We start from the raw sequence: 20,495 nt of genomic DNA on the forward strand, positions 1-20,495 counted from the left end.
CCTCGTTTATGTGTGTACGCATTAAAATCTCAATTAAATGTCAATTAAAGCAATTTTCCATTAAAATTAAGTCTTGTAACGAAATAGAAACCTTTGACCAGCGAACTGATAATATTTGGTATTGCAAGCAGGCCTGAGATGTTAATGATTATCCCCATACTGGCCTTATATCTTATCTCAGCTGTTTCATTTAGTATTGAGTCTTCACACAGCAGCAGCTCAGAGGCAATGTTCACTTGCCAGCACAACGGGCCTGAGTTATTTCCACCCCACTATGGACATTTACTACTAATAGCCTCCAGTTAAAAGTCAGATAATCATGGCTATTTTTCAGGTCTCTAGGTTCCTGTGGTCACTGGGTGCAGTTTTAGTGATTTTACCCCACTTAAATCTCGGATTATTGTCTGACTACAAGATCTGCGGAGACTCTGAGTGTCAAAGTAAGTTCAAAATCTCCTGATAGCTCCTTAAATTAATTACGATAATGATGGTCACCTCACCCCTGTGTTCTATTGCTGTGGTGTGTGCAGGGCTCCTAAGCAGAGTGCAGGCCATAAGGGACCACCGTGGTAAGGACTGTCGTTTCCTGAGCTTCAGGCAAGGAGACACAATCTTTGTTTACCACAAATTGACTGGAAAGAGGAATGACCTGTGGGCAGGCAGTGTATGTGTCATATTTCAATCTTTTTTTCCTTTCTGTGCTTCCCTAAAGCTTCATTCATGCCAGGTGCTCACTTAGAGACAGACAGAAAGAAAACCTAATCCCTTGACCCCTGCACTGTAATACTGTGAGGTTTGGGGCAGTTTGCTGCCAGGGTGTTTCCCTAGGATGAAAGGGCAACCTCTGATCAATCAGTACAAACTTGTGTGATGACCTTTATCCTTTGATTGATGGGATTGGTCTTTTTCAGAATAACAGTGCCCCAATTCTCTGTGCAAAGGAAGAATGAATTATTTGATTATAAAAGATTATGTTTGCAGTTATCATCAATGCAGAAACACCAAATGACAGAGCATCTTTTTAAAGAATAATCTGTTACGACAAATGTTGAGATTTCTGTGTTTCTTCAAGGTAGAAAGAAGAAAAATGCTGACAGCTCTTTTGTTTCCTTTTTTATTTCAGATTGACAAAGAGTTTGGATATTTTCCAAAGGACACAGTGCAAGAAGAGGAGGTTTATACTACTGTGGAGAAAGTAGTGGAAACACAGGTAATTTCATCATTCACATGTAAAGAAACTTTAAGTATTAAAAAGTATTGTAATTATTAGTATTATTTCTATTTTGTCTTCCTTGTGTCCTTCCGTAAGAATTACAATTTTGCCCTTTTTCTGCAGAAATCTGATTTCTTCTGCATGAATGAGTTTGGCTCCACTTATCTGGATATGGATGATGATGATGACGATGATGATTATATTGATCAGAAAATCCAAATCCAGGAGCCAGAAACCACCCAAATTACCCAAAGCACTGATGACACGAAAGCAGAAAGCCACTTAACAACCTCAGACTCCCCAGTTTCTGCACAGGAAGAAGAAGAACAAGAAGAAGAGGATCAGAATAAAAATGTTGGTGGTTCCGGAGCTGGGTTTCAAGAGGAGACACATGAGATTCCTGTGGTTCCTAATCAACAAGGTGGGTCTCCCTCCTCTTCCTGGCTTGGTTCTTCAGTGACAGGATGGTTAGGTCTGGGTAAAGAGGACCAACCTGACAGTGTGGCTGAAGGGGAGATAGAAGATAAGAGGAAAGAAACTCAGGCTGAAACTTCGCTCACGTCCTCTGTGACAGGTTGGCTGGGCTTCGGAGGAAATGGAAAACCTGACAATGGCAAAGAAAGTGTGAAATTTAAAGAAGAAACTACTGAATCGTTAACTTCAACAATGACTGGGTGGCTCAGCTTTGGAGGTGGAAGCAAAAGTGAGACAGAAGAGGAACAAGAAGCAGATGAAGACAAAGAACCCACAGAGAAATTCAGGAGCAGGAGGATGTCCTTGGACCTTGAAGGCAGCCAGTTGCAGGAAGAGGAGAAGAAAGAGATGGGGACTTTAGGTTGGCTAGGGAATGGGCTGTCAAGCACGCTGGGGTTTGGTTTGACCAGTCAGGAGTCAGGACAGGAGAAGGAGGAGAAGGTGCAGGCTAATTCTTGGTTAAACATGGAGATTGGAGGTATTCTAGGTTTCAGGAAAGATAAAGTTGGAGATGATGAAAACAAAGAAAGTGAATCTAAGGAGGCAGAAATAGTCACAACTTTAGAGCAACCAACAGGATCGCAGAATGTGGATCACAGTGAATCAGAGGAGGAAATTATTAAGACAAGCAATAATTCAAAGGAGGTGGAAGAACTGTCAGAAGACCAAAATACCCCTACAGAACCCCTTAATGGTCACAGTGTTGATAGCAACACAGATACTTCACACAGTGGGATAAACAGTGATTTCCATGAAGAGGCTGAACCCACAGTTGATCACAAAGATATTTCTCCTGATAGGAAGTTTGAAGAGGAATCTCAGGCTTTAGCAGAATCACTCTCCAGTAAAGATGATGATGACAATATAGAAAAAAGCAAAATTAATGAGGACAGATCTGCAGAAAGGGAAGGTGAAGACGCTGAACATATGGATAACAGCAGGGAGCCAGGAGAGGAAGAAAGAAAAACTCTGAGTGCTATCAGTCAGGATTCTATAACACCATCTGAAAGCATTTTGGGCCCTGATCACGTTTCAGTGGATTTAAAGTCAAAGTCTGTGCTGGTCAAGGAAGATGAAAAAGACCAGATGGAGAACAAGAAATCAGAAAGTGTGGAGGAGGAAGGGGCAGAAATCACAAATCAAACTGATAACACAGAAGAAGAAACCACAGAATTGGCTCTTAAAATTGCCAGGGGTGACGATAATAAAGGAGAAGTCAGTAATGAGGATACAGATTTATCTGGAACTCAGACTGAGGAGCTGAACGGTGAAGACAGTAGCACAGATAGCCAGCCTCACTTACCGTCATCTATGGAGAAAAACAATCCAGTTCCAGCTGAGAATGAAAGTTTTACTCCTTATAGTGCTGAAACAAATGATGACAATTCAGATACAATAGCTCTTTTTGATAATAACACAGAAGCAGAGACAGTTCATGGGGAGTTAAAGCAGGAGGGAGAAACTCTGAGCTCACAGGAATTGGATTCACAGCATAACCCTGTCAGAAGCACTCAAACTATCCCAAAGGATGACAGAGGAACAAGTGGACTAGCCACAGATCCCTCTGTGTCTCCAGTGATGGAGCATATTGACAATGAAAGTGACAGTGATGCAGGCAAGCTAAAGGAAACTGTTGAAGACAACATAAACGAGTCCCAGCAGGTTAAACTAGAGATAGAGCCATCAGGCACTGAAGAAGATTTAAATGAAAATGACCTGAAGTCAGCGATAAGCTCTGAATTAGAGACTGAAAAAGAGGAGGAGTCAAAGGAGGGGGGGAATCAAGGGGTGATGAAGGTGGAGGATAACGAGGAACTGGAGGATTTAAAGGAGATAAAAGAGCGAAAGGAAGATGAGAAGGAGAGTAATGAGGCAGAAGTGGAGAGCATGCAGGGAGAGGTGGAAGACCTAAAGGAGGCTAACAAACATTTGAATACAGAGGAGGAAAAACACCCCAAGGTGGAGGAGTTAATGGAAGAAGGGGAACTGGTGGGTCTAGAGGGAAAAGAGAAGAAAGAAGGTGAAGGGAAAATGGTGAAAGAGCAAAAGGAAGATGAGGAAGAAAAGGAGACTAATGAGGCAGAAGTGGAGAGTATGCAGGGGGAGATGGGAGAGCTAAAGGAGGATAGAAAACAGCTGCAGATGGAAGAGTTACCAGAGAAGGAAAAAGAGGACAAGGTGGAGAAGTTACAGAGGGAAGAAGAATTGGAGGGTGTACAGGAAAAAGAGAAGAAAGATGAAGAGGGAAAAACAGTGCAGTCTTCTTATTATGAGGCAAAGATCCTGAGCACCATGAACACACAAGAGACAGAAACCTATGACAAAAATACACAAGGTGAGAACGGCTCAGGATCATCTTTAACTGAAATAGTCGCACAGGTTGAAAGCCACCAAGATGTGGAAGGAAAAAATGGGGAGGATGGAGAGAAAAAAAAAGCCAAGGCAGAGGAGCTAAAGTTTGAAGAGACTGACCGAGCAGAGGTTGAAGAAGTGCATCAAGAGGAGAATGAGGTGGATGACAGCTTTAAATGTTCAAATGAACTTTGCCATCAAGTGCGTGAAGAAAAAGCTGGAAGCGGTTTAGAGGAAGGAATGAGTTCAGCAGGTGAAGGAGCAAAACAGACAGAGAAGCTAAAGGATCAAGCAAACACACCAGGAGAGAGGCAGATGATAGACTCGGATGAAGAAACAGTAAATAACAGTTCAGAGGAGGCAGAAAGCACTCATGCATTAGGTCAGGGAGATAAAACGGAGTCTGGAGACACTGAAAGTAGCAGCAAAACAACACAACAGTTAAACTCCGGTCAACAGACACACACAGAGAAGGCTGCTGTTGTAGAGGAGGATAAAGACTCTGATATAAAAATGAGGGAAAATGTCAGTAATGGTAGTGAATCCTGGGATGAGGGAGGAAGGGAGCCTTCAGCCCCACATAGTGACCCTGCTAAAAGTCAGTCTTTGATATCTGAGCAAACTGCCCCAAGTGTGACTGATGATGCGTCCCCACATCCACCTACTGATCAGAGTGGGGAGACGGCAGAGAGTAAAACCAGAGGAGCTTTTGGTCTTTTAAAAAACCCCTTTGGTGTTTTCAGCCAGAAATCTACCACCGAATCTGACGGGTCCGCCGAACCAGCCCAGAGCTTCAGTACTAGTCCAGCTGACGCGTTGCACTCGCAAGACTCTGAACAAGAACCAGATTCCACCACTCACCACCTTGAAGTTGTTCGCAAAGACTCTCCCACTATCACAGAGCAGCCACAGCCTCATCCTTCCTCTGCTGAGATGACAAGAACTCTCTCCAAACATTACAAAAACCTGCTCGCTCACATGGCTGCAGATGAGACAGCTATTTCGCTGGAGCTTTTTGGGCGACACAAGCTTCAGTTTTTGGATTACATTTTGTCCAATTCAGACACCATGTTGTACAAACCTGATGAGGAGGATGAATCTATATTGTCAGATATAGAGAGACTTCTGTATCATCACAAGGAGACGCTGATTGCTCCTAGCCTGACGCTCACTGATGCACTGCAGGAGGACAAAGAAAAGACCCGAATGCGTATGGCGCTTCAAAAGCTGGAAACACTGTTGGGAAGAGTGAGACAGACTTTCAACACAAGACAGACCAACGACCGTAATCATCAAGGTAGTTTTTGTCAACATTGCCTCCTACTGGCTTCCTCATGGCCAGTACTAATGAGATTTGATTCAGTCTTTTAAATTCAGGCATGGTTTTGAATTGCATCTGTACATGTGTTTCCCTGTCAAATGCAGCTGAGGCCAGCTGTGTTGGCGTCTCTTGTTCAAATCATAGAAAAAATAAGAACGCGAACACTGAGGAAGAGTCAAAGACGACACAAGATCCATCCATCCAGAGAGATGACTGGATGATAATGAAAGAAGGCAATAACCAAGTGGGTGGTGGTGTAGGAAAAGATGAGATAAGAGGAAAAAAACAGGGCGGAAGTGTTGAAGAAGCATCCCTTCCTCATGTTCAGCCAGGATCACCAGAGATGCTGAAAGGTATGGATAAACCAGGTATCCATTAATCAAGAAGAGTTTAAAATATTATTAAAAAAAAATCTTAAGCAAAAGCTACTCAACCTACTCCGTCATCGTCCTCACTTCACATAACCCCAAAAACTGGATGGCCAACACAAATATTTTCTTTTCTTTTCTTACAGTAATGTGTCACATTAAAAGACAAATATTCTTTTAGATGTTTAAAAGAGATGTATGTTAAACAGCAGTATGTGTGTTACTTTAACTGCAGGAGTTATGAAGCAAATTCTGGACTTCGTTTATCAGATGGCTGAAGACTCTTACGCCCACGCTTGTGCAGTGAGGGAGCTCCTCATATGGCTTACTGTGCAGGTACGCTGTGCCAGTTTCTGAGGATTTATAATCTGCAGAAACAGAATCCAATTTTTTGTCATTTGATTTCCAAATATACCGTTTTGCTTTAATCTACAGAGATTAGTGTTGTGCGTTTGAGAGGGATTCTTCAGTTCATGCCAGAGATTAATCCACAATGGCGATGATGGGGGGCTGAGGTCAAAGCAGGGTGGACGCTGCCTAGCCAGAAAAAATTTTTCTGATCTAGTTTTAACATGCTTTGTCCGATAGCTTTTGATGTGTAGCTAATTGTGGCCTTGATCATGTTGTACAGGGAACTTTGGGGTCCTGCTGGGTGCAGAATTTATCATAGCATGGGCTGCTATGATAAATTCTATGAAGGTAAGATGTTAATGTAACATCTTATGTTTTGCGAGTTACAAGTCCTAAAACTTTACAACCACTCAAAGCGTCACAATCTAATTCAAAATCTTGTTTTGGTTAGTATGCTGTTTTCCTGTAATGAAATTTAAGAGTTTAAATATGATAGGTTTATCACTTTCTATAGCAAAAAAACATTAGTACTTTGCATATTTCATGTGTTTTCTGATAATTCGCTGGAGTAACTTTCAAGCCTCAAAATAGGTTATAGCATAACCTACATTTTGATATCAGGATCATCTTCTAGCCATGATTCCTGATATGTCAAAATAATTCTCTAATATAGTCATATCACTTGACCAACCTCTGTGTTTGCATGCCTGTATTAAAGGTGCTAAAGTTATAGTACAAAAAAATATGTGGGAGGCACTAAAAATCACCCTCTGCTCTGTCAGTGTGGCATTTTGTGGTGCCTGGTTCTTTAAGATATTACTGGTGACATGCTGGGCTGACTCTCCCTCTGGCATTTAGCTTTGCTTACGTCTCAGCTGTCAAGCTGGCTAGGTTCCTTAAACATTACTCACATTTGGGTCTGTGACACTCTGGACTCGCACACCTGTGAAGACAAACTGGCTCTCATGTTTTGAAAGGTGAAAGTGGTTTCAAATGGATGAAAGTGAGGCCAGACTGGTGAGTATAAGAAATACTGGATGACTCCATACTTTCCTACGTGGGTCATAATTGTTTCTCTTTCTTTTTCATATGGGAAGTCTTTACCTTCACCTGTCTCCTAATTTGTCATTGGCCTAAGGCCGAGCACGCGACACGTGGACAAATACCCGTTCGATGCAGATGTGTTACCTTTTCTTTAAATGAAAATTATCACAATAATGATAATACAGGTGTCATTTTGGTAACACCTGTTTCCCCTGGTGTCACTTTGAAAGCGCTCCGATATGCCAGTGTGGCATCTTACAATTGGTGACGTTGCGACTGAACCATTTTCACCAGCGGGGGTGTGCAATCATCCGTGTGAACTTGTGAGGACACGAAACAGCGTGCACGTGATGCATTATATTATACATGCTATGTTTACATTATTTTATATTTTCAGATTTTATGTAATGTTTGGAGTGTTTACGATGGTTGTACAGCTGTACAGTAGTTTTCGTATTACTCCCTACGACGTCCAGCAGGACGTGGTATAGTCCTAAGCGTCAGTGTTGTGGATAGGATGTGAAACCGCCGCTGACCCGCTTCTCGGCTCTAGTTTCTTAACGGTGTAAATATAATATTTTTTAAGTTTAAATATACGTCAGATGAAATAATTTGGACATGGCAGAGAATCCGGCGAGTGACCAGTTGGCCATCAAAGCGGCCGACTTCCAGGCGACGGCAGAGGCTTACTACAGTATCGCCGTGGAGAAAGTGAAGGATGTACGTTATGTGGCAGGTTTCGTTAGCAATTCCCAATTAGCCGAGATAATGTAACGGGCTTCCATGTAACAGTCATTTTTTTTATTTCTCGGTACTAGCTACAGCTCTTGGTGTTGTCCGTCTCATTCTGAAGTAAGAGTGTGACCTGCTGTCAGGATTATTCTTCTTGTTTTCAAAGGTGTTTATTTGCTCAAACAGTTAGCTGGTAATAGTTAGCTGGCTAGTTGTCAGTAACAGCGCTGTCTTGTCAGGTGTTCGGATTTAAGTTAAAAATGGCAGGTATTTTTCCACATTTGTCTGTAGTAGAATAATATAACTATTAACACTGTGCCCTATTTAATGTGGTCAAAAACAGGGTAACTGTACATAAACCTATCTTCTAAAGACCAGCTGTTTGGTAGTATTTTGTTTACCAATCCATATTCTGATTATTCTGTCAGGAGATAAGTGAAATTGATGCTGTCATTTCATATACTAGCTGGAACTGGGGTAAGCAGCAGTTTACCCAGAAGTCCAGTCTGACTTGTATACAGGAAATGAAGAGCCACACATTGAACAACTGCATAGAAATATAACACATACACTGAGTTTGACAGATTGCTTTCAGGAAGCCCAAATCCTGGTCCTAAAAACCAAGAACGTTATTAGAAAATATTGACCTTTCTCTGTCAGTCCGGTGCAGCTTAAATGCTTAATATATTTGCATATTCAAATTTATTGAATATGCATCAGTGAATGTACAGTCAGATGATAAACAAATGCATGGTCACGCTTTAACACCATTGCATATATACAAAAACATATATATATATATATATATATATATATATATATATATATGTGTATGTGTGTGTGTGTATATATGCAGTATTTGCCACTCAGATTTTTCTCTGGAGTGCTGTCCTGGTATATTTGTGATTTATTTTATATTTTTCATCAGTCTGGGGCCTTGTTGTGATCAGTTTACCATTGGTTATTCTCAAAGTTTAGTCACTGCTCATCATTTATCACTGGACCTTCCTTCCTGTGCTACCCTGTCGGTGGGCTGGTTTCGTCATTGTTGTGAGACTTCACCTTTGTTTGACACACTCATACTCAACCATCTTGAAATGCAGCTGGTAATGGTACTACTAGCTTTGCTCTGCTTAGAGCTGGAGAGGTCAGTCTAACCAGGAGTTTGAGTCTGTCCACTCCATCCCCGCTTTCCTGTCAGTCTCCTTTTAGTTCTTCTCTTCAGGATCTGGAGAGGAGGTGTGGCATATTTCTAATCAGCAACATTAACAACACCTCAGCCCATTGTGCCGGTGCTCTACAAAAGCTGTTAGTAAGAAGAGGCATCTCAGTAAGAAGAGCCCTGAGATGCCTCTTCTTGGTTTGATTCCTTCCTCCAAAAAACACTGCACACACAATTTCTTTACTCTTACACTCACTTGCACCATTGACCGTACTGCTTATGAACAAACATGGTTAGTTTAAGTTCTTTATTTGCTTCTTTAATCAAAAAAACTGTCGTTTAAATGCCATCTCTCTTTTTGTCAAGGTGTGTGACCACGAAAAGTTCTACTGAGAGAAAGTTGATACTTGCTGCATTATTATTTGGCACATAGTATATAGTACAATTTATTAATATATTTAATAAGGCATGGGTCTGTCTCCACACTGGTTTGGGCAGATGGGCTGTATTTTGCCCATGTTCAAGAGGCAGTCATATTTACTCAAGGACAGAAAAGCTAATGTCCTTGAGCATCGGTAGAACATCAGGTTTTTATTCCCGGACTCACATATCCTATTTCTAACAGGAACTGGTCATTATTTTCTCTTTTCTCAGGTGGTATCATCTCTGCCCGATGACTTAAGACCTGGGCCAGACCTGTATGGTGTGCCATGGGAACCTATCATTGTCTCTGGCCTATTGGGCTTGGTGACACTTCTGTTGTTCACCTGTAGATGTTACAGCTCTGTGAGTGCACAGCCATGCATATTCATTTCAACATCATAAATATTTTTTGCCACCTAAGATGGTTTGATAAGTATGGCTTCTGTTTGAACTGTCGGACCTGTCACTGAGCACAGTTTTTTTTTTTTTTCTTTGTTTTTATTTCCTCACAGATAAAAAGCAGAATTTACCGACGTAAGTTCTCACTTCCTCTTCCTGAGTGTCATTTTATGGACACGTTTAACATTATCACTGATAGTTTTTCTTCTCTTTGACCTGTGAATGTTAACAAATAAACCACTTTTTTTTTTTCCCAAATGACGCAAAATAAATATGAATTTTTTGGCTGTTTTTCAGGTAGAGAGCAGGGGATGGCAGAACAGGTTGCACAGCTACTGGATGAGAAATCCAAAGTCCTTGAGAGTCTGAGTCAGTGTCAACAAGAGGTTAGTAGTTATGCCAGTGCTGTCTAGACACAGATTTGATCTTGCACAATAATGTGAGGTCAGAGATTTTTAAAAAATTTTTTTTATATATATCCTGCTATAGCTTTCAAGTAATTTGGATTACAAGCTTTCTAAGGTGGTATCTACAAAGCAGAGAGGTTTACTTTCTGAGCATTTGTAGGTGATCAGAAATGTAATGTAATTCTTGATGATATCATGGATGATGTACTGAGAAATTTATTCATCTACAGTATGACGACCTTGAGAGTTCACTGAGGGACAGCGGTGTCTTGGCTCAGACTCAGAAGACAGAACAACTGGAGGTAAGGCAGAGAAAAGTATGAAAACTCTGTTTCATGTTAGTCCATTGCATCCATTCTTGGTGTAAAGAAAACCTGCTTGAATGCTCCTTAATAAATATGGCTCACACAGTCTTCATGTCTGGTACACTGCTATGCTCCCACGTGCCCTCATCTGTGTGAACAGAGACACATGTCCTATTGTTTATTCAGCTGAACAAGCTTGTATTTTTTATTAGCTGTCAAAGTCCCTACAAAGAGGATTTTTTTTTTTAACAACCATATGTTGACACTTGTTGGAATAATTTTTGAGTGAGTGGTAATGTATAGTGAGGTTTAGCATATTACAAAAAGAATAATAATAACATTATTATTATTATTATTATTATTATTATCATTGTTGTTGATGTACACAATGAAGTACAGCCACTGCCGTGTAATTTTTGACACAGACTTGCAGAACTAGTCAAAATGTTGAAAATTTGCACTGCTTCACCTCAGATCTGTAATGAAATTATTTGTCATGTCTTTACAACCCTTACTCATGTTTCTGTGTCCCAGTTTTGCAGCTACTTGAAGTATTTTTCCGATCTTGTTGTCTTAGGTCAAAGCCAGGGAGTTTGAGCACTCCAAACGAGAGTTGGAGAGGGATCTTGAACAGCTAAAGGATCAACTGGACCAGCAAAGGGAGCACAGGATAGAACAAGAAAGGAGGGTAGGTGCACACTAACAGAAGTACTGTGGAAGCCTAGTTGGCAATCCTGAGTGAGAAGCTGTAGAGTTCATACTGAATGAAAGTTGTTTTGGTTTCTCTATCCAGATAGCAGTCCTCGAGGAGAGCATGAAATCCCTTGAAGATGAAACTAAAGACTTTCAGTCACAGGAAGAGCAGGTGCAGTATTCCAAAACTGTCACATTCGTACTTTCGCCTGTCTGTTCTCTTTCCTCTGTTGGTGTTTCTTTTCCACCTCTTCTCTGTTCCACTAGGTTTTATAATATCTCTGTCTGTCCTTCTCTAGGCGCAGACCACTTTGAAAGTGTACAGTATGAACAGTGACAGACTACAGAGGAACCTGGAAACAGCTGGAGAGGAGAATGAAGTGCTAAAGGAGAGCAATGCTCATGTACGATGGACACACACACACACAAAAAAAACCTTCATATGGCAGTAAACTAAATAGTTTTTCCCAAATGGGTGCACAAGATTGTTGGCTTACCTTTTTTTCCCCCAACTCTTTTCTCCACAGTTGAGGCAGCAAGTGGAGGGATGGGCAGAGAGAGTGAGTGAATTGGAGGCAGAGATGAAAAGGTGTGAGGTTGCTTACAGTGGGATGATGCAGGATGTGGCCACCAAGGATGAACGTATAATGGTATGATTTATTCTAAGGTGAAGTTCTGTGAAGCAGCCCATAAAAATGATAAATTTTAAATTTGGCCAGTCTTCCTTTAAGGTCATCTTTTTGGAAATGCCTGAGTTGCTACCAGCTCAACTTTTATTTTTATGTTGTTCAGTCCTTTTAGTCCTTTTCAGGTGTGCCTCTGTGTGAAAACAGACACCCTTTAACTCTGTTTATATTTCGGAAAGGTTGACAAAGTTGCAAGTAGGGTGCTGAGTTTAGATTTCGTTTGTGTGGCCAAAAAATAAAGAACACTGGCACAAATCACAGTTCACAAAATTTCCACTGAACGTTCTTAGGACAAAGGTAAATTGCCTCTATTGAGGTAATGGTGGATGATTAATCTGATTGTAATCTCAGTTTTAATTTAGGTTTCCAGATTACTCCTTAGCATTTGTTTTTCTCTTTTTTTGTCTGGTGTTATAAATCAAGACTGTCTCTTTTGTTTACACTGTAGCACTTACAGACCTCCTTAAAAGTTCCACCTCACTTGCTGACTGTAAAAAGATTGTTCAGTTCATAAGATGTATGTAGAAGTATTATCAGTTATGACTTTTTTTTTCCCAGATTGCTGTGGGTTTCCCACTGTTTGCTTTCAGTAGTGGTGACTGGTCACCGTCAGCTTTGGCTTTGTATCGTTATCTCCATGGCTGGTTAACTGTTTCGCTAGGTGCCAAAGCCTGGCTCTATCTTTGCCCCCGTTTTCTGGTCAATGCCTGACTCACTATCAGATAAATGTGTGATTTTGTGAAATGAATGAGTAACTGTGCCAGTTGTGTTCAAGGGTTTTAATTTTGTTTTTTGGGGGGCAATAGTCAAGCAGCGTTGCAGTGAGCATGCTCCTGGTTGTACTTCTAATCTGTCTTCAGGCTTGGAAACTATAGACTGTTTAACTAAAAAGTGCTGCGTTGTAATTGACGAGCCAACTCTCAGCACCAACAACAATTCTCTGCATAGAAGTCGGGTCAGTTTGAAACAGAAGCCGTTTGCTCTGCTCTTTTTTTCCCCCTCTTTCTTTCTGTTTGCTTGTCTTCACAAGAGAGCAAACAGAGAAAAAAAGAGGATGGTGTTGAAATCTCAGAGCACACAATGTTAGTGGTCATAATAGGACTTCCAGGGAGTGAACTGAAAACAGCAGCCATGCTAGAAGCTGCCTGGACCTCTATGAAAACATGATCTTAAGGGCAAAAACAGACATTTTTAAATTTCTGATTTTATGTTTTGTTTTGTTTTTTGCTTTTAACTATATTAAATCAGGTCTCAACTATTGTCATGTCTCCAGAAAATGGCAGAATGACAGAAAATATATTAAAATGGTTCAGTGAGAATATAATTAATTGTCAGAAAAAAATCTGTTTGCTTCTAGTCCTTAACAGATCGGCTGCTGAGGTTGAAAGGCTGGGATTCAGATCTGGAGGAAGAGGAAGGAGGAGAAAAGGAGACAGCCAATGGTACGCCAGAAAAAGGAGAGAAGAATGGAAGAGGGGACATAACGGACACCCAGGCCCATCTGCAGAAAGTCCAGAAACTTGTTTATGCTGCTAAGGTAGATGGAAAAAACCAAGCACATAGTGTTTGGCATTCAGGTTGATGATGTGCTGGCGCACAAGAATTATTATTGTTTATTTTTTTTTTTTTAATGTAAGCTCTGTAGAGTTTCCCCTCTAACACGTCTTTATTTTTGTATAGCTGAATGCAGACCTCAAATCCCTAGATGAGGATAAGGACAGAGTATTTGCCAAACTGAACGATGAAATCAAAGCAAAAGAGGACCTGCAATGTAAGTAAACTGCAGAACATCTTGTCAATTTACTTATTAACCTTTTCCATATTAATGACATGTATGAACCATGCTAGAGGCTAGACATATCCCTGATAGCGTGCATGTCATGTCTTTTGTTTTTGTTTTTTGTTTCCCCCTCCCCCCTCAAGTGAGCATAGAAGATATGGAGAAAGAGAAACTAACTTTGCAGTCGGACGCCGAGCGCTACTCGGATCAGGTAGCTGACCTCACCTGTGTGTGACTGTATTTGTTCTATACATGGTCCACATCTGTTTTCCTTTGGATTAAACCCTTTACCTTGTGTTTAGGTCCAACGATTACAACAGAAACTCCAGATTATGACAGAAATGTACCAGGAGAATGAGCTCAAGCTGCACAGGTATATGCATATGCAGTAAACAGTTTTATATGAACAAATCTTTTTGTAACAATCAGATGATTTTAAAACTGTGTCAATAAATATTTGTAGACTTCTAACGGTGGAGGAGAAAGAGCGTCTCCAGAAAGAGGAGAAGTTAAACAAAGCAGACAAAAATATTGCGCTGGCGATGGAGGAACTTAACAACTACAGGTAGCTGAAACAGTCTGTAGCAGCTCGAAAGCATTTGTTAGTTTTTCGTCCTTACAAACTGTCTCATTTCTGCTTTGCTTCAGGCAACGAGCTGAAGAAATGGAGGAAGAGCTGGAGAAAACCAAACAGTCTTACCAGACTCAGATATCAGCACATGAAAAGAAAGCTCATAATAACTGGGTTAGTAAAACTCCACCAAAGACCAGTTGTAGTTCAAAAAGGTAGCACCCTTGTTAGCATGGCTACAATAAAATGGTTGAGATTTGTCAAGTTTCTTTTTGAATTGTTACACTCTTATGTATAGTCATAAAGTGAAAAAACGGTGGTTATACCACTAATTGCCCCTGAAATTGTTGTCTTGTTATGTTTTTGGCATTTCCAGGTGGCAGCCCGAGAAGCAGAACGACAACTGTCAGACATCAGAAGAGACAACGCTCTCCTCAGACAGAAGTAAGCATGATGTCAGCGTTTTGAGTGAAATACTGAGATGATTCCCTCATCTCCATGTTTCTGCAGAGATCTATGATCCAGTATAGTCCTTTTATTGGCTTTATGTTTGTGCCTTTTTTTAAATAAAAAGTTGTGAACACACATTAAAAATGAGGAGTTCTTAAGACTGAAATGTACTGCTACTTTTGTCATGGCAACTTTTAAATATATTTTCTTTTTAAATATATTTATTAACAATTGTATTAACATCTCCAGGACCAAAAGGGCTTGCCATGTTTTAACTTTAGGTGTGCTTGTTTACAGACTGACAGATACACAGTTTAAACTGGACGCCCTCGACAAAGACCCGTTTGCCTTGAACAGTCTAGCAAGACCAATGCCTTTCCGAGGTACGTACACACACGCATGTAGAGTCCTACAATGAATTTTCTTCTAATCTGGGGCTTAATCCACGTCCGGGACAACTCACAAAAATGTCTCTGAGGACTTAAAGCTGCAAAGGGTATTTTCAAACTGTTTGGATGAAGAACCTTCTTGGAAGACGAAGTGAATTGTCTTCAAATACTTAAAGAAGTCCAGTAGCCACCTTTTAATGCTCTTAAGCCTCCCTGAGCCTGGGTCAGCTGGAGGTTTTCTTCTGTTAAAAGGGCGTTTTTCTTTTCTACTGTCACCAAGTGTTTGCTCATAAGGGGTCTTTGATTGTTGGGGTTTTCTCTGTAGTGTTGTCGGGTCCTTACCTTAAAATATAAAGTGTTTGCAGGCGACTGTTGTTGTGATTTGGCGCTACATAAATAAAATAGAATTTTATTTATTTATTTATAAATGAGACAGTTTTGGAATGTGAATCCTAAGAATGGCCACCCTGCAAAAATCTCTCTGAAAGTACTATAATTAGAGTGACAGATTAAAATCTCTAAATGTAAATCACTGACTGAAAGAAGGTGGTTGGAAAGTTCTAAAAAAGCTGCTTCTTGCCTAAATTGTGGTCGAAAGACTCAGGGCTACAGATTTTCTTCCATTTGCACTCACCAAACATTCCTTTATTTCCAGCTGAAAGGTCACCGTATGTTCCTTCTCCTCTGGGTCGACCTTCATCGGAAACCAGACCATTTCTCTCACCTCCTACGTTAATGGATGGACCACCTGCTCGACTGTCTCCTAGAGGTAAATGCATTTAAAGGTGCAGCTAGCTGCAGCAAACACATACACCAAGCATGGCCAGATCCTTAGAATGACACACAAACACTACAAATATAAATATACTTGTAATAATTTTATCCTTACATAATTGGGAGAGTACATTTTCCTCATTCATACTCATAAATGGTGTAGAAACATGCAGCATGTTGGGGATGACCAGCTGACTGTAGCATGACAAACTGCTGAAGCATTTTGTAGCATGGTCTGTGCATGCTAACAGCAATCTTGAATGCACAAAAGACAACAGAATATAATATGATGAAATCTGGACTGACTGTCATCACCCTCTCTGGGCGTTTGTTCTGCTTGTTCTCTTTCTTCTTCTGTGCCCCTCTCTCTGTCTGTCACTCTGTTTTTTTTCGTCTTCTTCCAAAAATCCTTTCCTGCACAGTGTCTCGTGGTCCAGGGGAGCCCCCAGGAGGCCAGGGGGAGATGGAGCGCAGTGGAGGTCCTCATTCAGACAGCGGCTCAATCTCTCCTACCTGGGAGAGAGATCGCAGAGGACCCCCACCAGGACCCTTACCAGGACCCCCAGGTGTGTGTTCATATGTGAGAGAGAAAAAAAAAAGTGGAGAGAACCAGACTGTTACAAGTGCCCACACAGCCAACATCTCACAGATTATCAAGATAATGTTTAGCAAACAGAAATGAAAGGGGACCTGTTAGTTTCCTTATTTGGCCAAAGTTTCAAAAATGAGGTCAGTGTAAGTATGAGTAATCCCTGTGAGACCTTAAAATAGCCACATGGAAGCCCCATGTGCACCTATTCAAACCTTTTTTTTTTTCTTTTTTTTTTTTTTACAGCAGAAAGCTAATCAGGAAAAAAAGAGTTGGATTAAATGGAGAAAAGCTAAAACAGATTGTTTCAGAGCATCAATTGAGGTGCTGCAGCAAGGCCAGTATAATAAAAATAATGATTATTTTAAGCTCTGAATCATGCAAAGCTACTATATTAGAATTCAAGATATATGGATGTTTGAATTGATCATATTAGGTACCCTTTACCAAAGCAGGTAAGTCCTGGACAGTTTGAAGTGATTCACTTGGTGTGTGAAGCATCTCGTTACATCAAGGAGATCTAAATAGTAAATATAAATATATATATCCATTAGGTGATAGTAAAACTAAGTTGTCACTGCATGGATGACGTTCCCCTACAATGATTCCAGCACTTGCGTATGAAAAGAATGAATGAGTACATGAATACACAAATATGAATAGAAGTTAGTTGATATTCAACATAGTTGTCATGCATATTATTACTGTGTGCATGTGCATCTTGTATTTAAAATATAAAATAAGTATAGTGTGTGTGTGTATATTTAGGGTGCTAAAGCATGTTGATGTTGCATGTGCGTTGTCTTGAAAGCATTTTGAGTTTTTACACTGGATGCTAAAATTGTCCCTGTGATGAAAGTATTTGTACAGCGTATTACTACATTTCCATTTCCAGCTCTTATGTGGTAAACCTCAGACACTCACTCTATCCTGTTTTCTAAATGTCACCACAGATTTAAGCTTTGTGTAGTTAATATCTTCTTACTCTCCATCTCTCTCTTCTTCAGGCTATATGTTTCCAGAACTAGGAGCTCCCATGTACAGAAGACCTCCACCTCCTCCAGGAGCTCTGGGCCTTTTGCCTCCTCCGGACTCTCTCCCTCCTGGCGTCCTTCCCCCCGGTGTCCTCCCACCTGGTGTCCTCCCTCCCGGTCCACTCCCTCCTCGTGCCCTTCCTCCTGGTCCACTCCCTCCTGGCCCCCACCATCTTCGGAATCTCCCTCCAGGACCCTCTCACCCTGCAGACATGCCAGGTGAGTTTCTCTCTCTCTCTCTCTCTCTCTCTCTCTCTCTCTCTCTCTCTCTCTCTCTCTTTTTTTTTTTGAGAGTAAATGGGTAAAGTTGGACATGTAAAGAAAAGCAATCCTCCTTAGCATGTGCTGAAATGCACACTTGACCCTCATATTTCTGTTAATTCACTAAATGTTTTATCAATGCAGATTCCTACAGAGAAAACAGCTTTGGACCTGGTGAACAGGACCATAGAGAGGTAAGTGTATGTGTCTGTATGTGAATACTGAGTGTGTATTTGTGGCTCAGCCTCTCTAATCTTTTTCTGTCTTCCAACAGTCTGGTCCTGAACGCAGGACTCCCCCTGAAGCAGATCCAAGGATGGGTCCACCAATGGGTCCCATGGATGGTCCCTTTCCTCGCAGAGCCCCTTATGGACCCCCACCTCCTGATTTCTACCTTCCCAGGGGACCTGGGGGACTTCCTATCAGGCCTAGTAGGAACTTTCATCCGTCTTTGCACCTTTAACCATCTCCAGATGTCATTATTGTAAACTTAACCTTTCCATTTTTTTCCCCCTTCAGTGTGGGTTCCTCAACCTCCAGGAGTGATGGCCCCTCCTCGATATCATCCTAGTGGAGCTCCCCTTCCTGCCGGTCCTCATCCTCACATGCCCTCCTATGCTCCCAATATGCGACCCCCTTCTCCCGACGGCCTCCCACCTTCTTCCATGGGCCCTCCCCCACCTCATCAATCCCTCCCTCCCGCACCACAAAGCCAGTCTCCAGAGAAGGCAACCTCACCTGAAGACGCCATTTGAGCCTGACTGAGTTTCTACATCAGCTGTGAGACGAAGAACTTCTGGTTAATGTTTAACGTGGACAGTGTAGGGCAGATTGCTGGTTACCCTTTTTCCATAAACATCTATTTATTCACCAGAAGGATGTGTTTATTGAATAGTGTTTGCAGGGGAGAACATCCTCCTTCATTGGCCTGTTTTCTTGCTGCTTGTTGTCCAATGACATTATTTCTTACGTCTCTTTGTTATTCCCTCACCTTGCTCTCTCACCATTTACATTCTCTATGAGGAAGCTGATGTTAAAGTAAACTTGGCCTGGACTGCGTGTGTGCGCATGAAAACACATGTCACATGACCCAAAAACAGCTGCCTGTCGTCTCGTCAGCGGTTTTTGATGGGAATACTTCACCGAGATGGAGAGATTTGAATGATCATACCATGTCTGTCATGGCAAAAACACAGTTAGCCCTGAAATAGTTTTTGTCTGTCATCATCAGTATAATTTAAAAAAAAAATGTAGCTGGTTAGCATCTTGTTGTTGGATTTTATGACACTTCAGTCCGAGCATGTTAAGCCTGGTTTTGTCTGACTGAGCTGAGTTGATCTTGAACTCAAAGGAGACTGCTTTTGATGAAATGTATCAGAGTTGCATAATTGAATTTCACTGACTTCCCTGTGGGAAGTGGGAGATTTTTCTTATTTCACAGTAAGAGAAGCAGTTGAACAGTGCTTTTGATCGTGTTACAGTGACTTAAATATGGCCTAGACTTTGAAAAACGTGGCTTATAATAGCTGCTCATGTTTCCCCGAATAAACAGTCACAGGAGTGAGTTTAATAGACTGACTGGAACAGAGGAGATACCTTCATGTGAATTTTGTAAAAAGTGATTATTGCTAGATTAATAAAGACTCTTGAATTGTCAGTGTCATCATATTTACTAATGTAAGTTGTTGTGCATACAGCTGTAAAGTCATCAGGAGAAACAAAACATTAGAATGTAACTATTTTTTAATAAATTTTTAAATTGTTTTAAACTTGACACATCTGAAATTGCAAAATATACTTTGATTTATTTTAACCTTGACTGTATACAACAGTTTATCCCAACTTCTGGTGATTTATCACATGATACATTTCCAGAACATTTTAAAGATGCTCAAAAAAATCTGAAAATAAATGTTTACTTCTCCAGCTTCAGTCATAATTATACAAATTTCTCCCAGTAAATATACAGCTGCCCCTCTCCTGAACCAATTGGTGCGATACCACACAGTGGTAATTAAATATTGAATCCCTGAGACATCTTAATAGAAGTTTAATGTTGACAGAAACTATGTAAAACTTGAAAAAGATCTGCTAGCTCATTACCCAGACTGTCCTATAATTAAAAAGAAAGTTTTAATAGGGGGTTAGAACTTTTGTCATTTAATTGTGTATCTCTTAGTATGAATGAAGTCATTATCAACTGTAATCAACATGTTTTGATGCTGTAACTTAATCTGATGAAACTTCTTTTGCTTTTAGGAGCTAGTGCAGCATATGTATTTGGATTTACATTAGCTCAGTCTGTTACATCAAGTAGATTTGAGACATGAAGAAACAAATTGCAGGGCCCACCTGCCACAACTTAACAGTAGAAGGATATACAGTTACTATTTAGTAACTGTATATCCTTTAACCTGTTGTAATCATTAGGTAATGTAGTAGAATACTGCACGTTCTTCTGAAAGAAGAAATACGTCTGCTGTATTATTTTATTAACAGTACACAATGTATACTTTGAGAGCTCGACAGGTTTTTCCCCGTTTAGTTCCTGCATCCATTGCTGCTTCCTTTTAAAGATGTGGAAGCACTCTGAGCTCCGCTGCAGAAAGTTGCTAAATATTTCATTGGTATTAATGAAGCAATCAGTTGCAAAGATGCGAGGCTGAAATCGAGAGGAAGTAGCTCTGCCGGCAGCGCTTTCACAAAGACGCCTAAAG

At 40.8% G+C, this 20,495-nt stretch overlaps 1 protein-coding gene across 2 annotated transcripts; it reads left to right on the forward strand.

The window, feature by feature from the left end:
* The first annotated feature begins 136 nt into the window (after window positions 1-136).
* Window positions 137-19,435, forward strand: ctage5 (CTAGE family, member 5). 2 transcript variants are annotated; one of them, XM_031746130.2, is made up of 28 exons: window positions 137-440; window positions 531-664; window positions 1,124-1,210; window positions 1,337-5,336; window positions 5,465-5,713; window positions 5,964-6,064; window positions 9,672-9,803; window positions 9,953-9,974; window positions 10,137-10,225; window positions 10,477-10,548; window positions 11,129-11,239; window positions 11,345-11,416; window positions 11,544-11,648; window positions 11,772-11,894; window positions 13,288-13,467; window positions 13,611-13,701; window positions 13,854-13,921; window positions 14,013-14,083; window positions 14,174-14,275; window positions 14,359-14,455; window positions 14,658-14,725; window positions 15,029-15,114; window positions 15,776-15,889; window positions 16,317-16,460; window positions 17,491-17,736; window positions 17,923-17,972; window positions 18,053-18,209; window positions 18,298-19,435. In XM_031746130.2, the coding sequence occupies exons 1-28, from the start codon at window positions 320-322 to the stop codon at window positions 18,531-18,533; spliced, it is 7,128 nt and encodes a 2,375-aa protein (XP_031601990.2). In that variant the 5' UTR covers window positions 137-319; the 3' UTR covers window positions 18,534-19,435. The 2 variants fall into 2 exon arrangements, with proteins under 2 accessions (XP_031601990.2, XP_039459761.1); XM_039603827.1 differs by lacking the exon at window positions 5,465-5,713 and having other exon boundaries at window positions 192-440; window positions 1,337-1,634.
* The last annotated feature ends 1,060 nt before the right edge of the window (window positions 19,436-20,495 follow it).

This window comes from Oreochromis aureus, linkage group 19 (assembly GCF_013358895.1).
Source record: "Oreochromis aureus strain Israel breed Guangdong linkage group 19, ZZ_aureus, whole genome shotgun sequence".
NCBI lineage: Eukaryota > Metazoa > Chordata > Actinopteri > Cichliformes > Cichlidae > Oreochromis > Oreochromis aureus.

Bases quoted from the DNA above. Each gene is read 5' to 3' on its own strand.
- ctage5 (XM_031746130.2), top strand. From the start codon at position 320: ATGGCTATTTTTCAGGTCTCTAGGTTCCTGTGGTCACTGGGTGCAGTT. The intron at 1,211-1,336 runs GTAATTTCATCA...CTTTTTCTGCAG, and splicing joins AGAAAGTAGTGGAAACACAG to AAATCTGATTTCTTCTGCAT. The intron at 17,737-17,922 runs GTGAGTTTCTCT...TTATCAATGCAG, and splicing joins TCACCCTGCAGACATGCCAG to ATTCCTACAGAGAAAACAGC.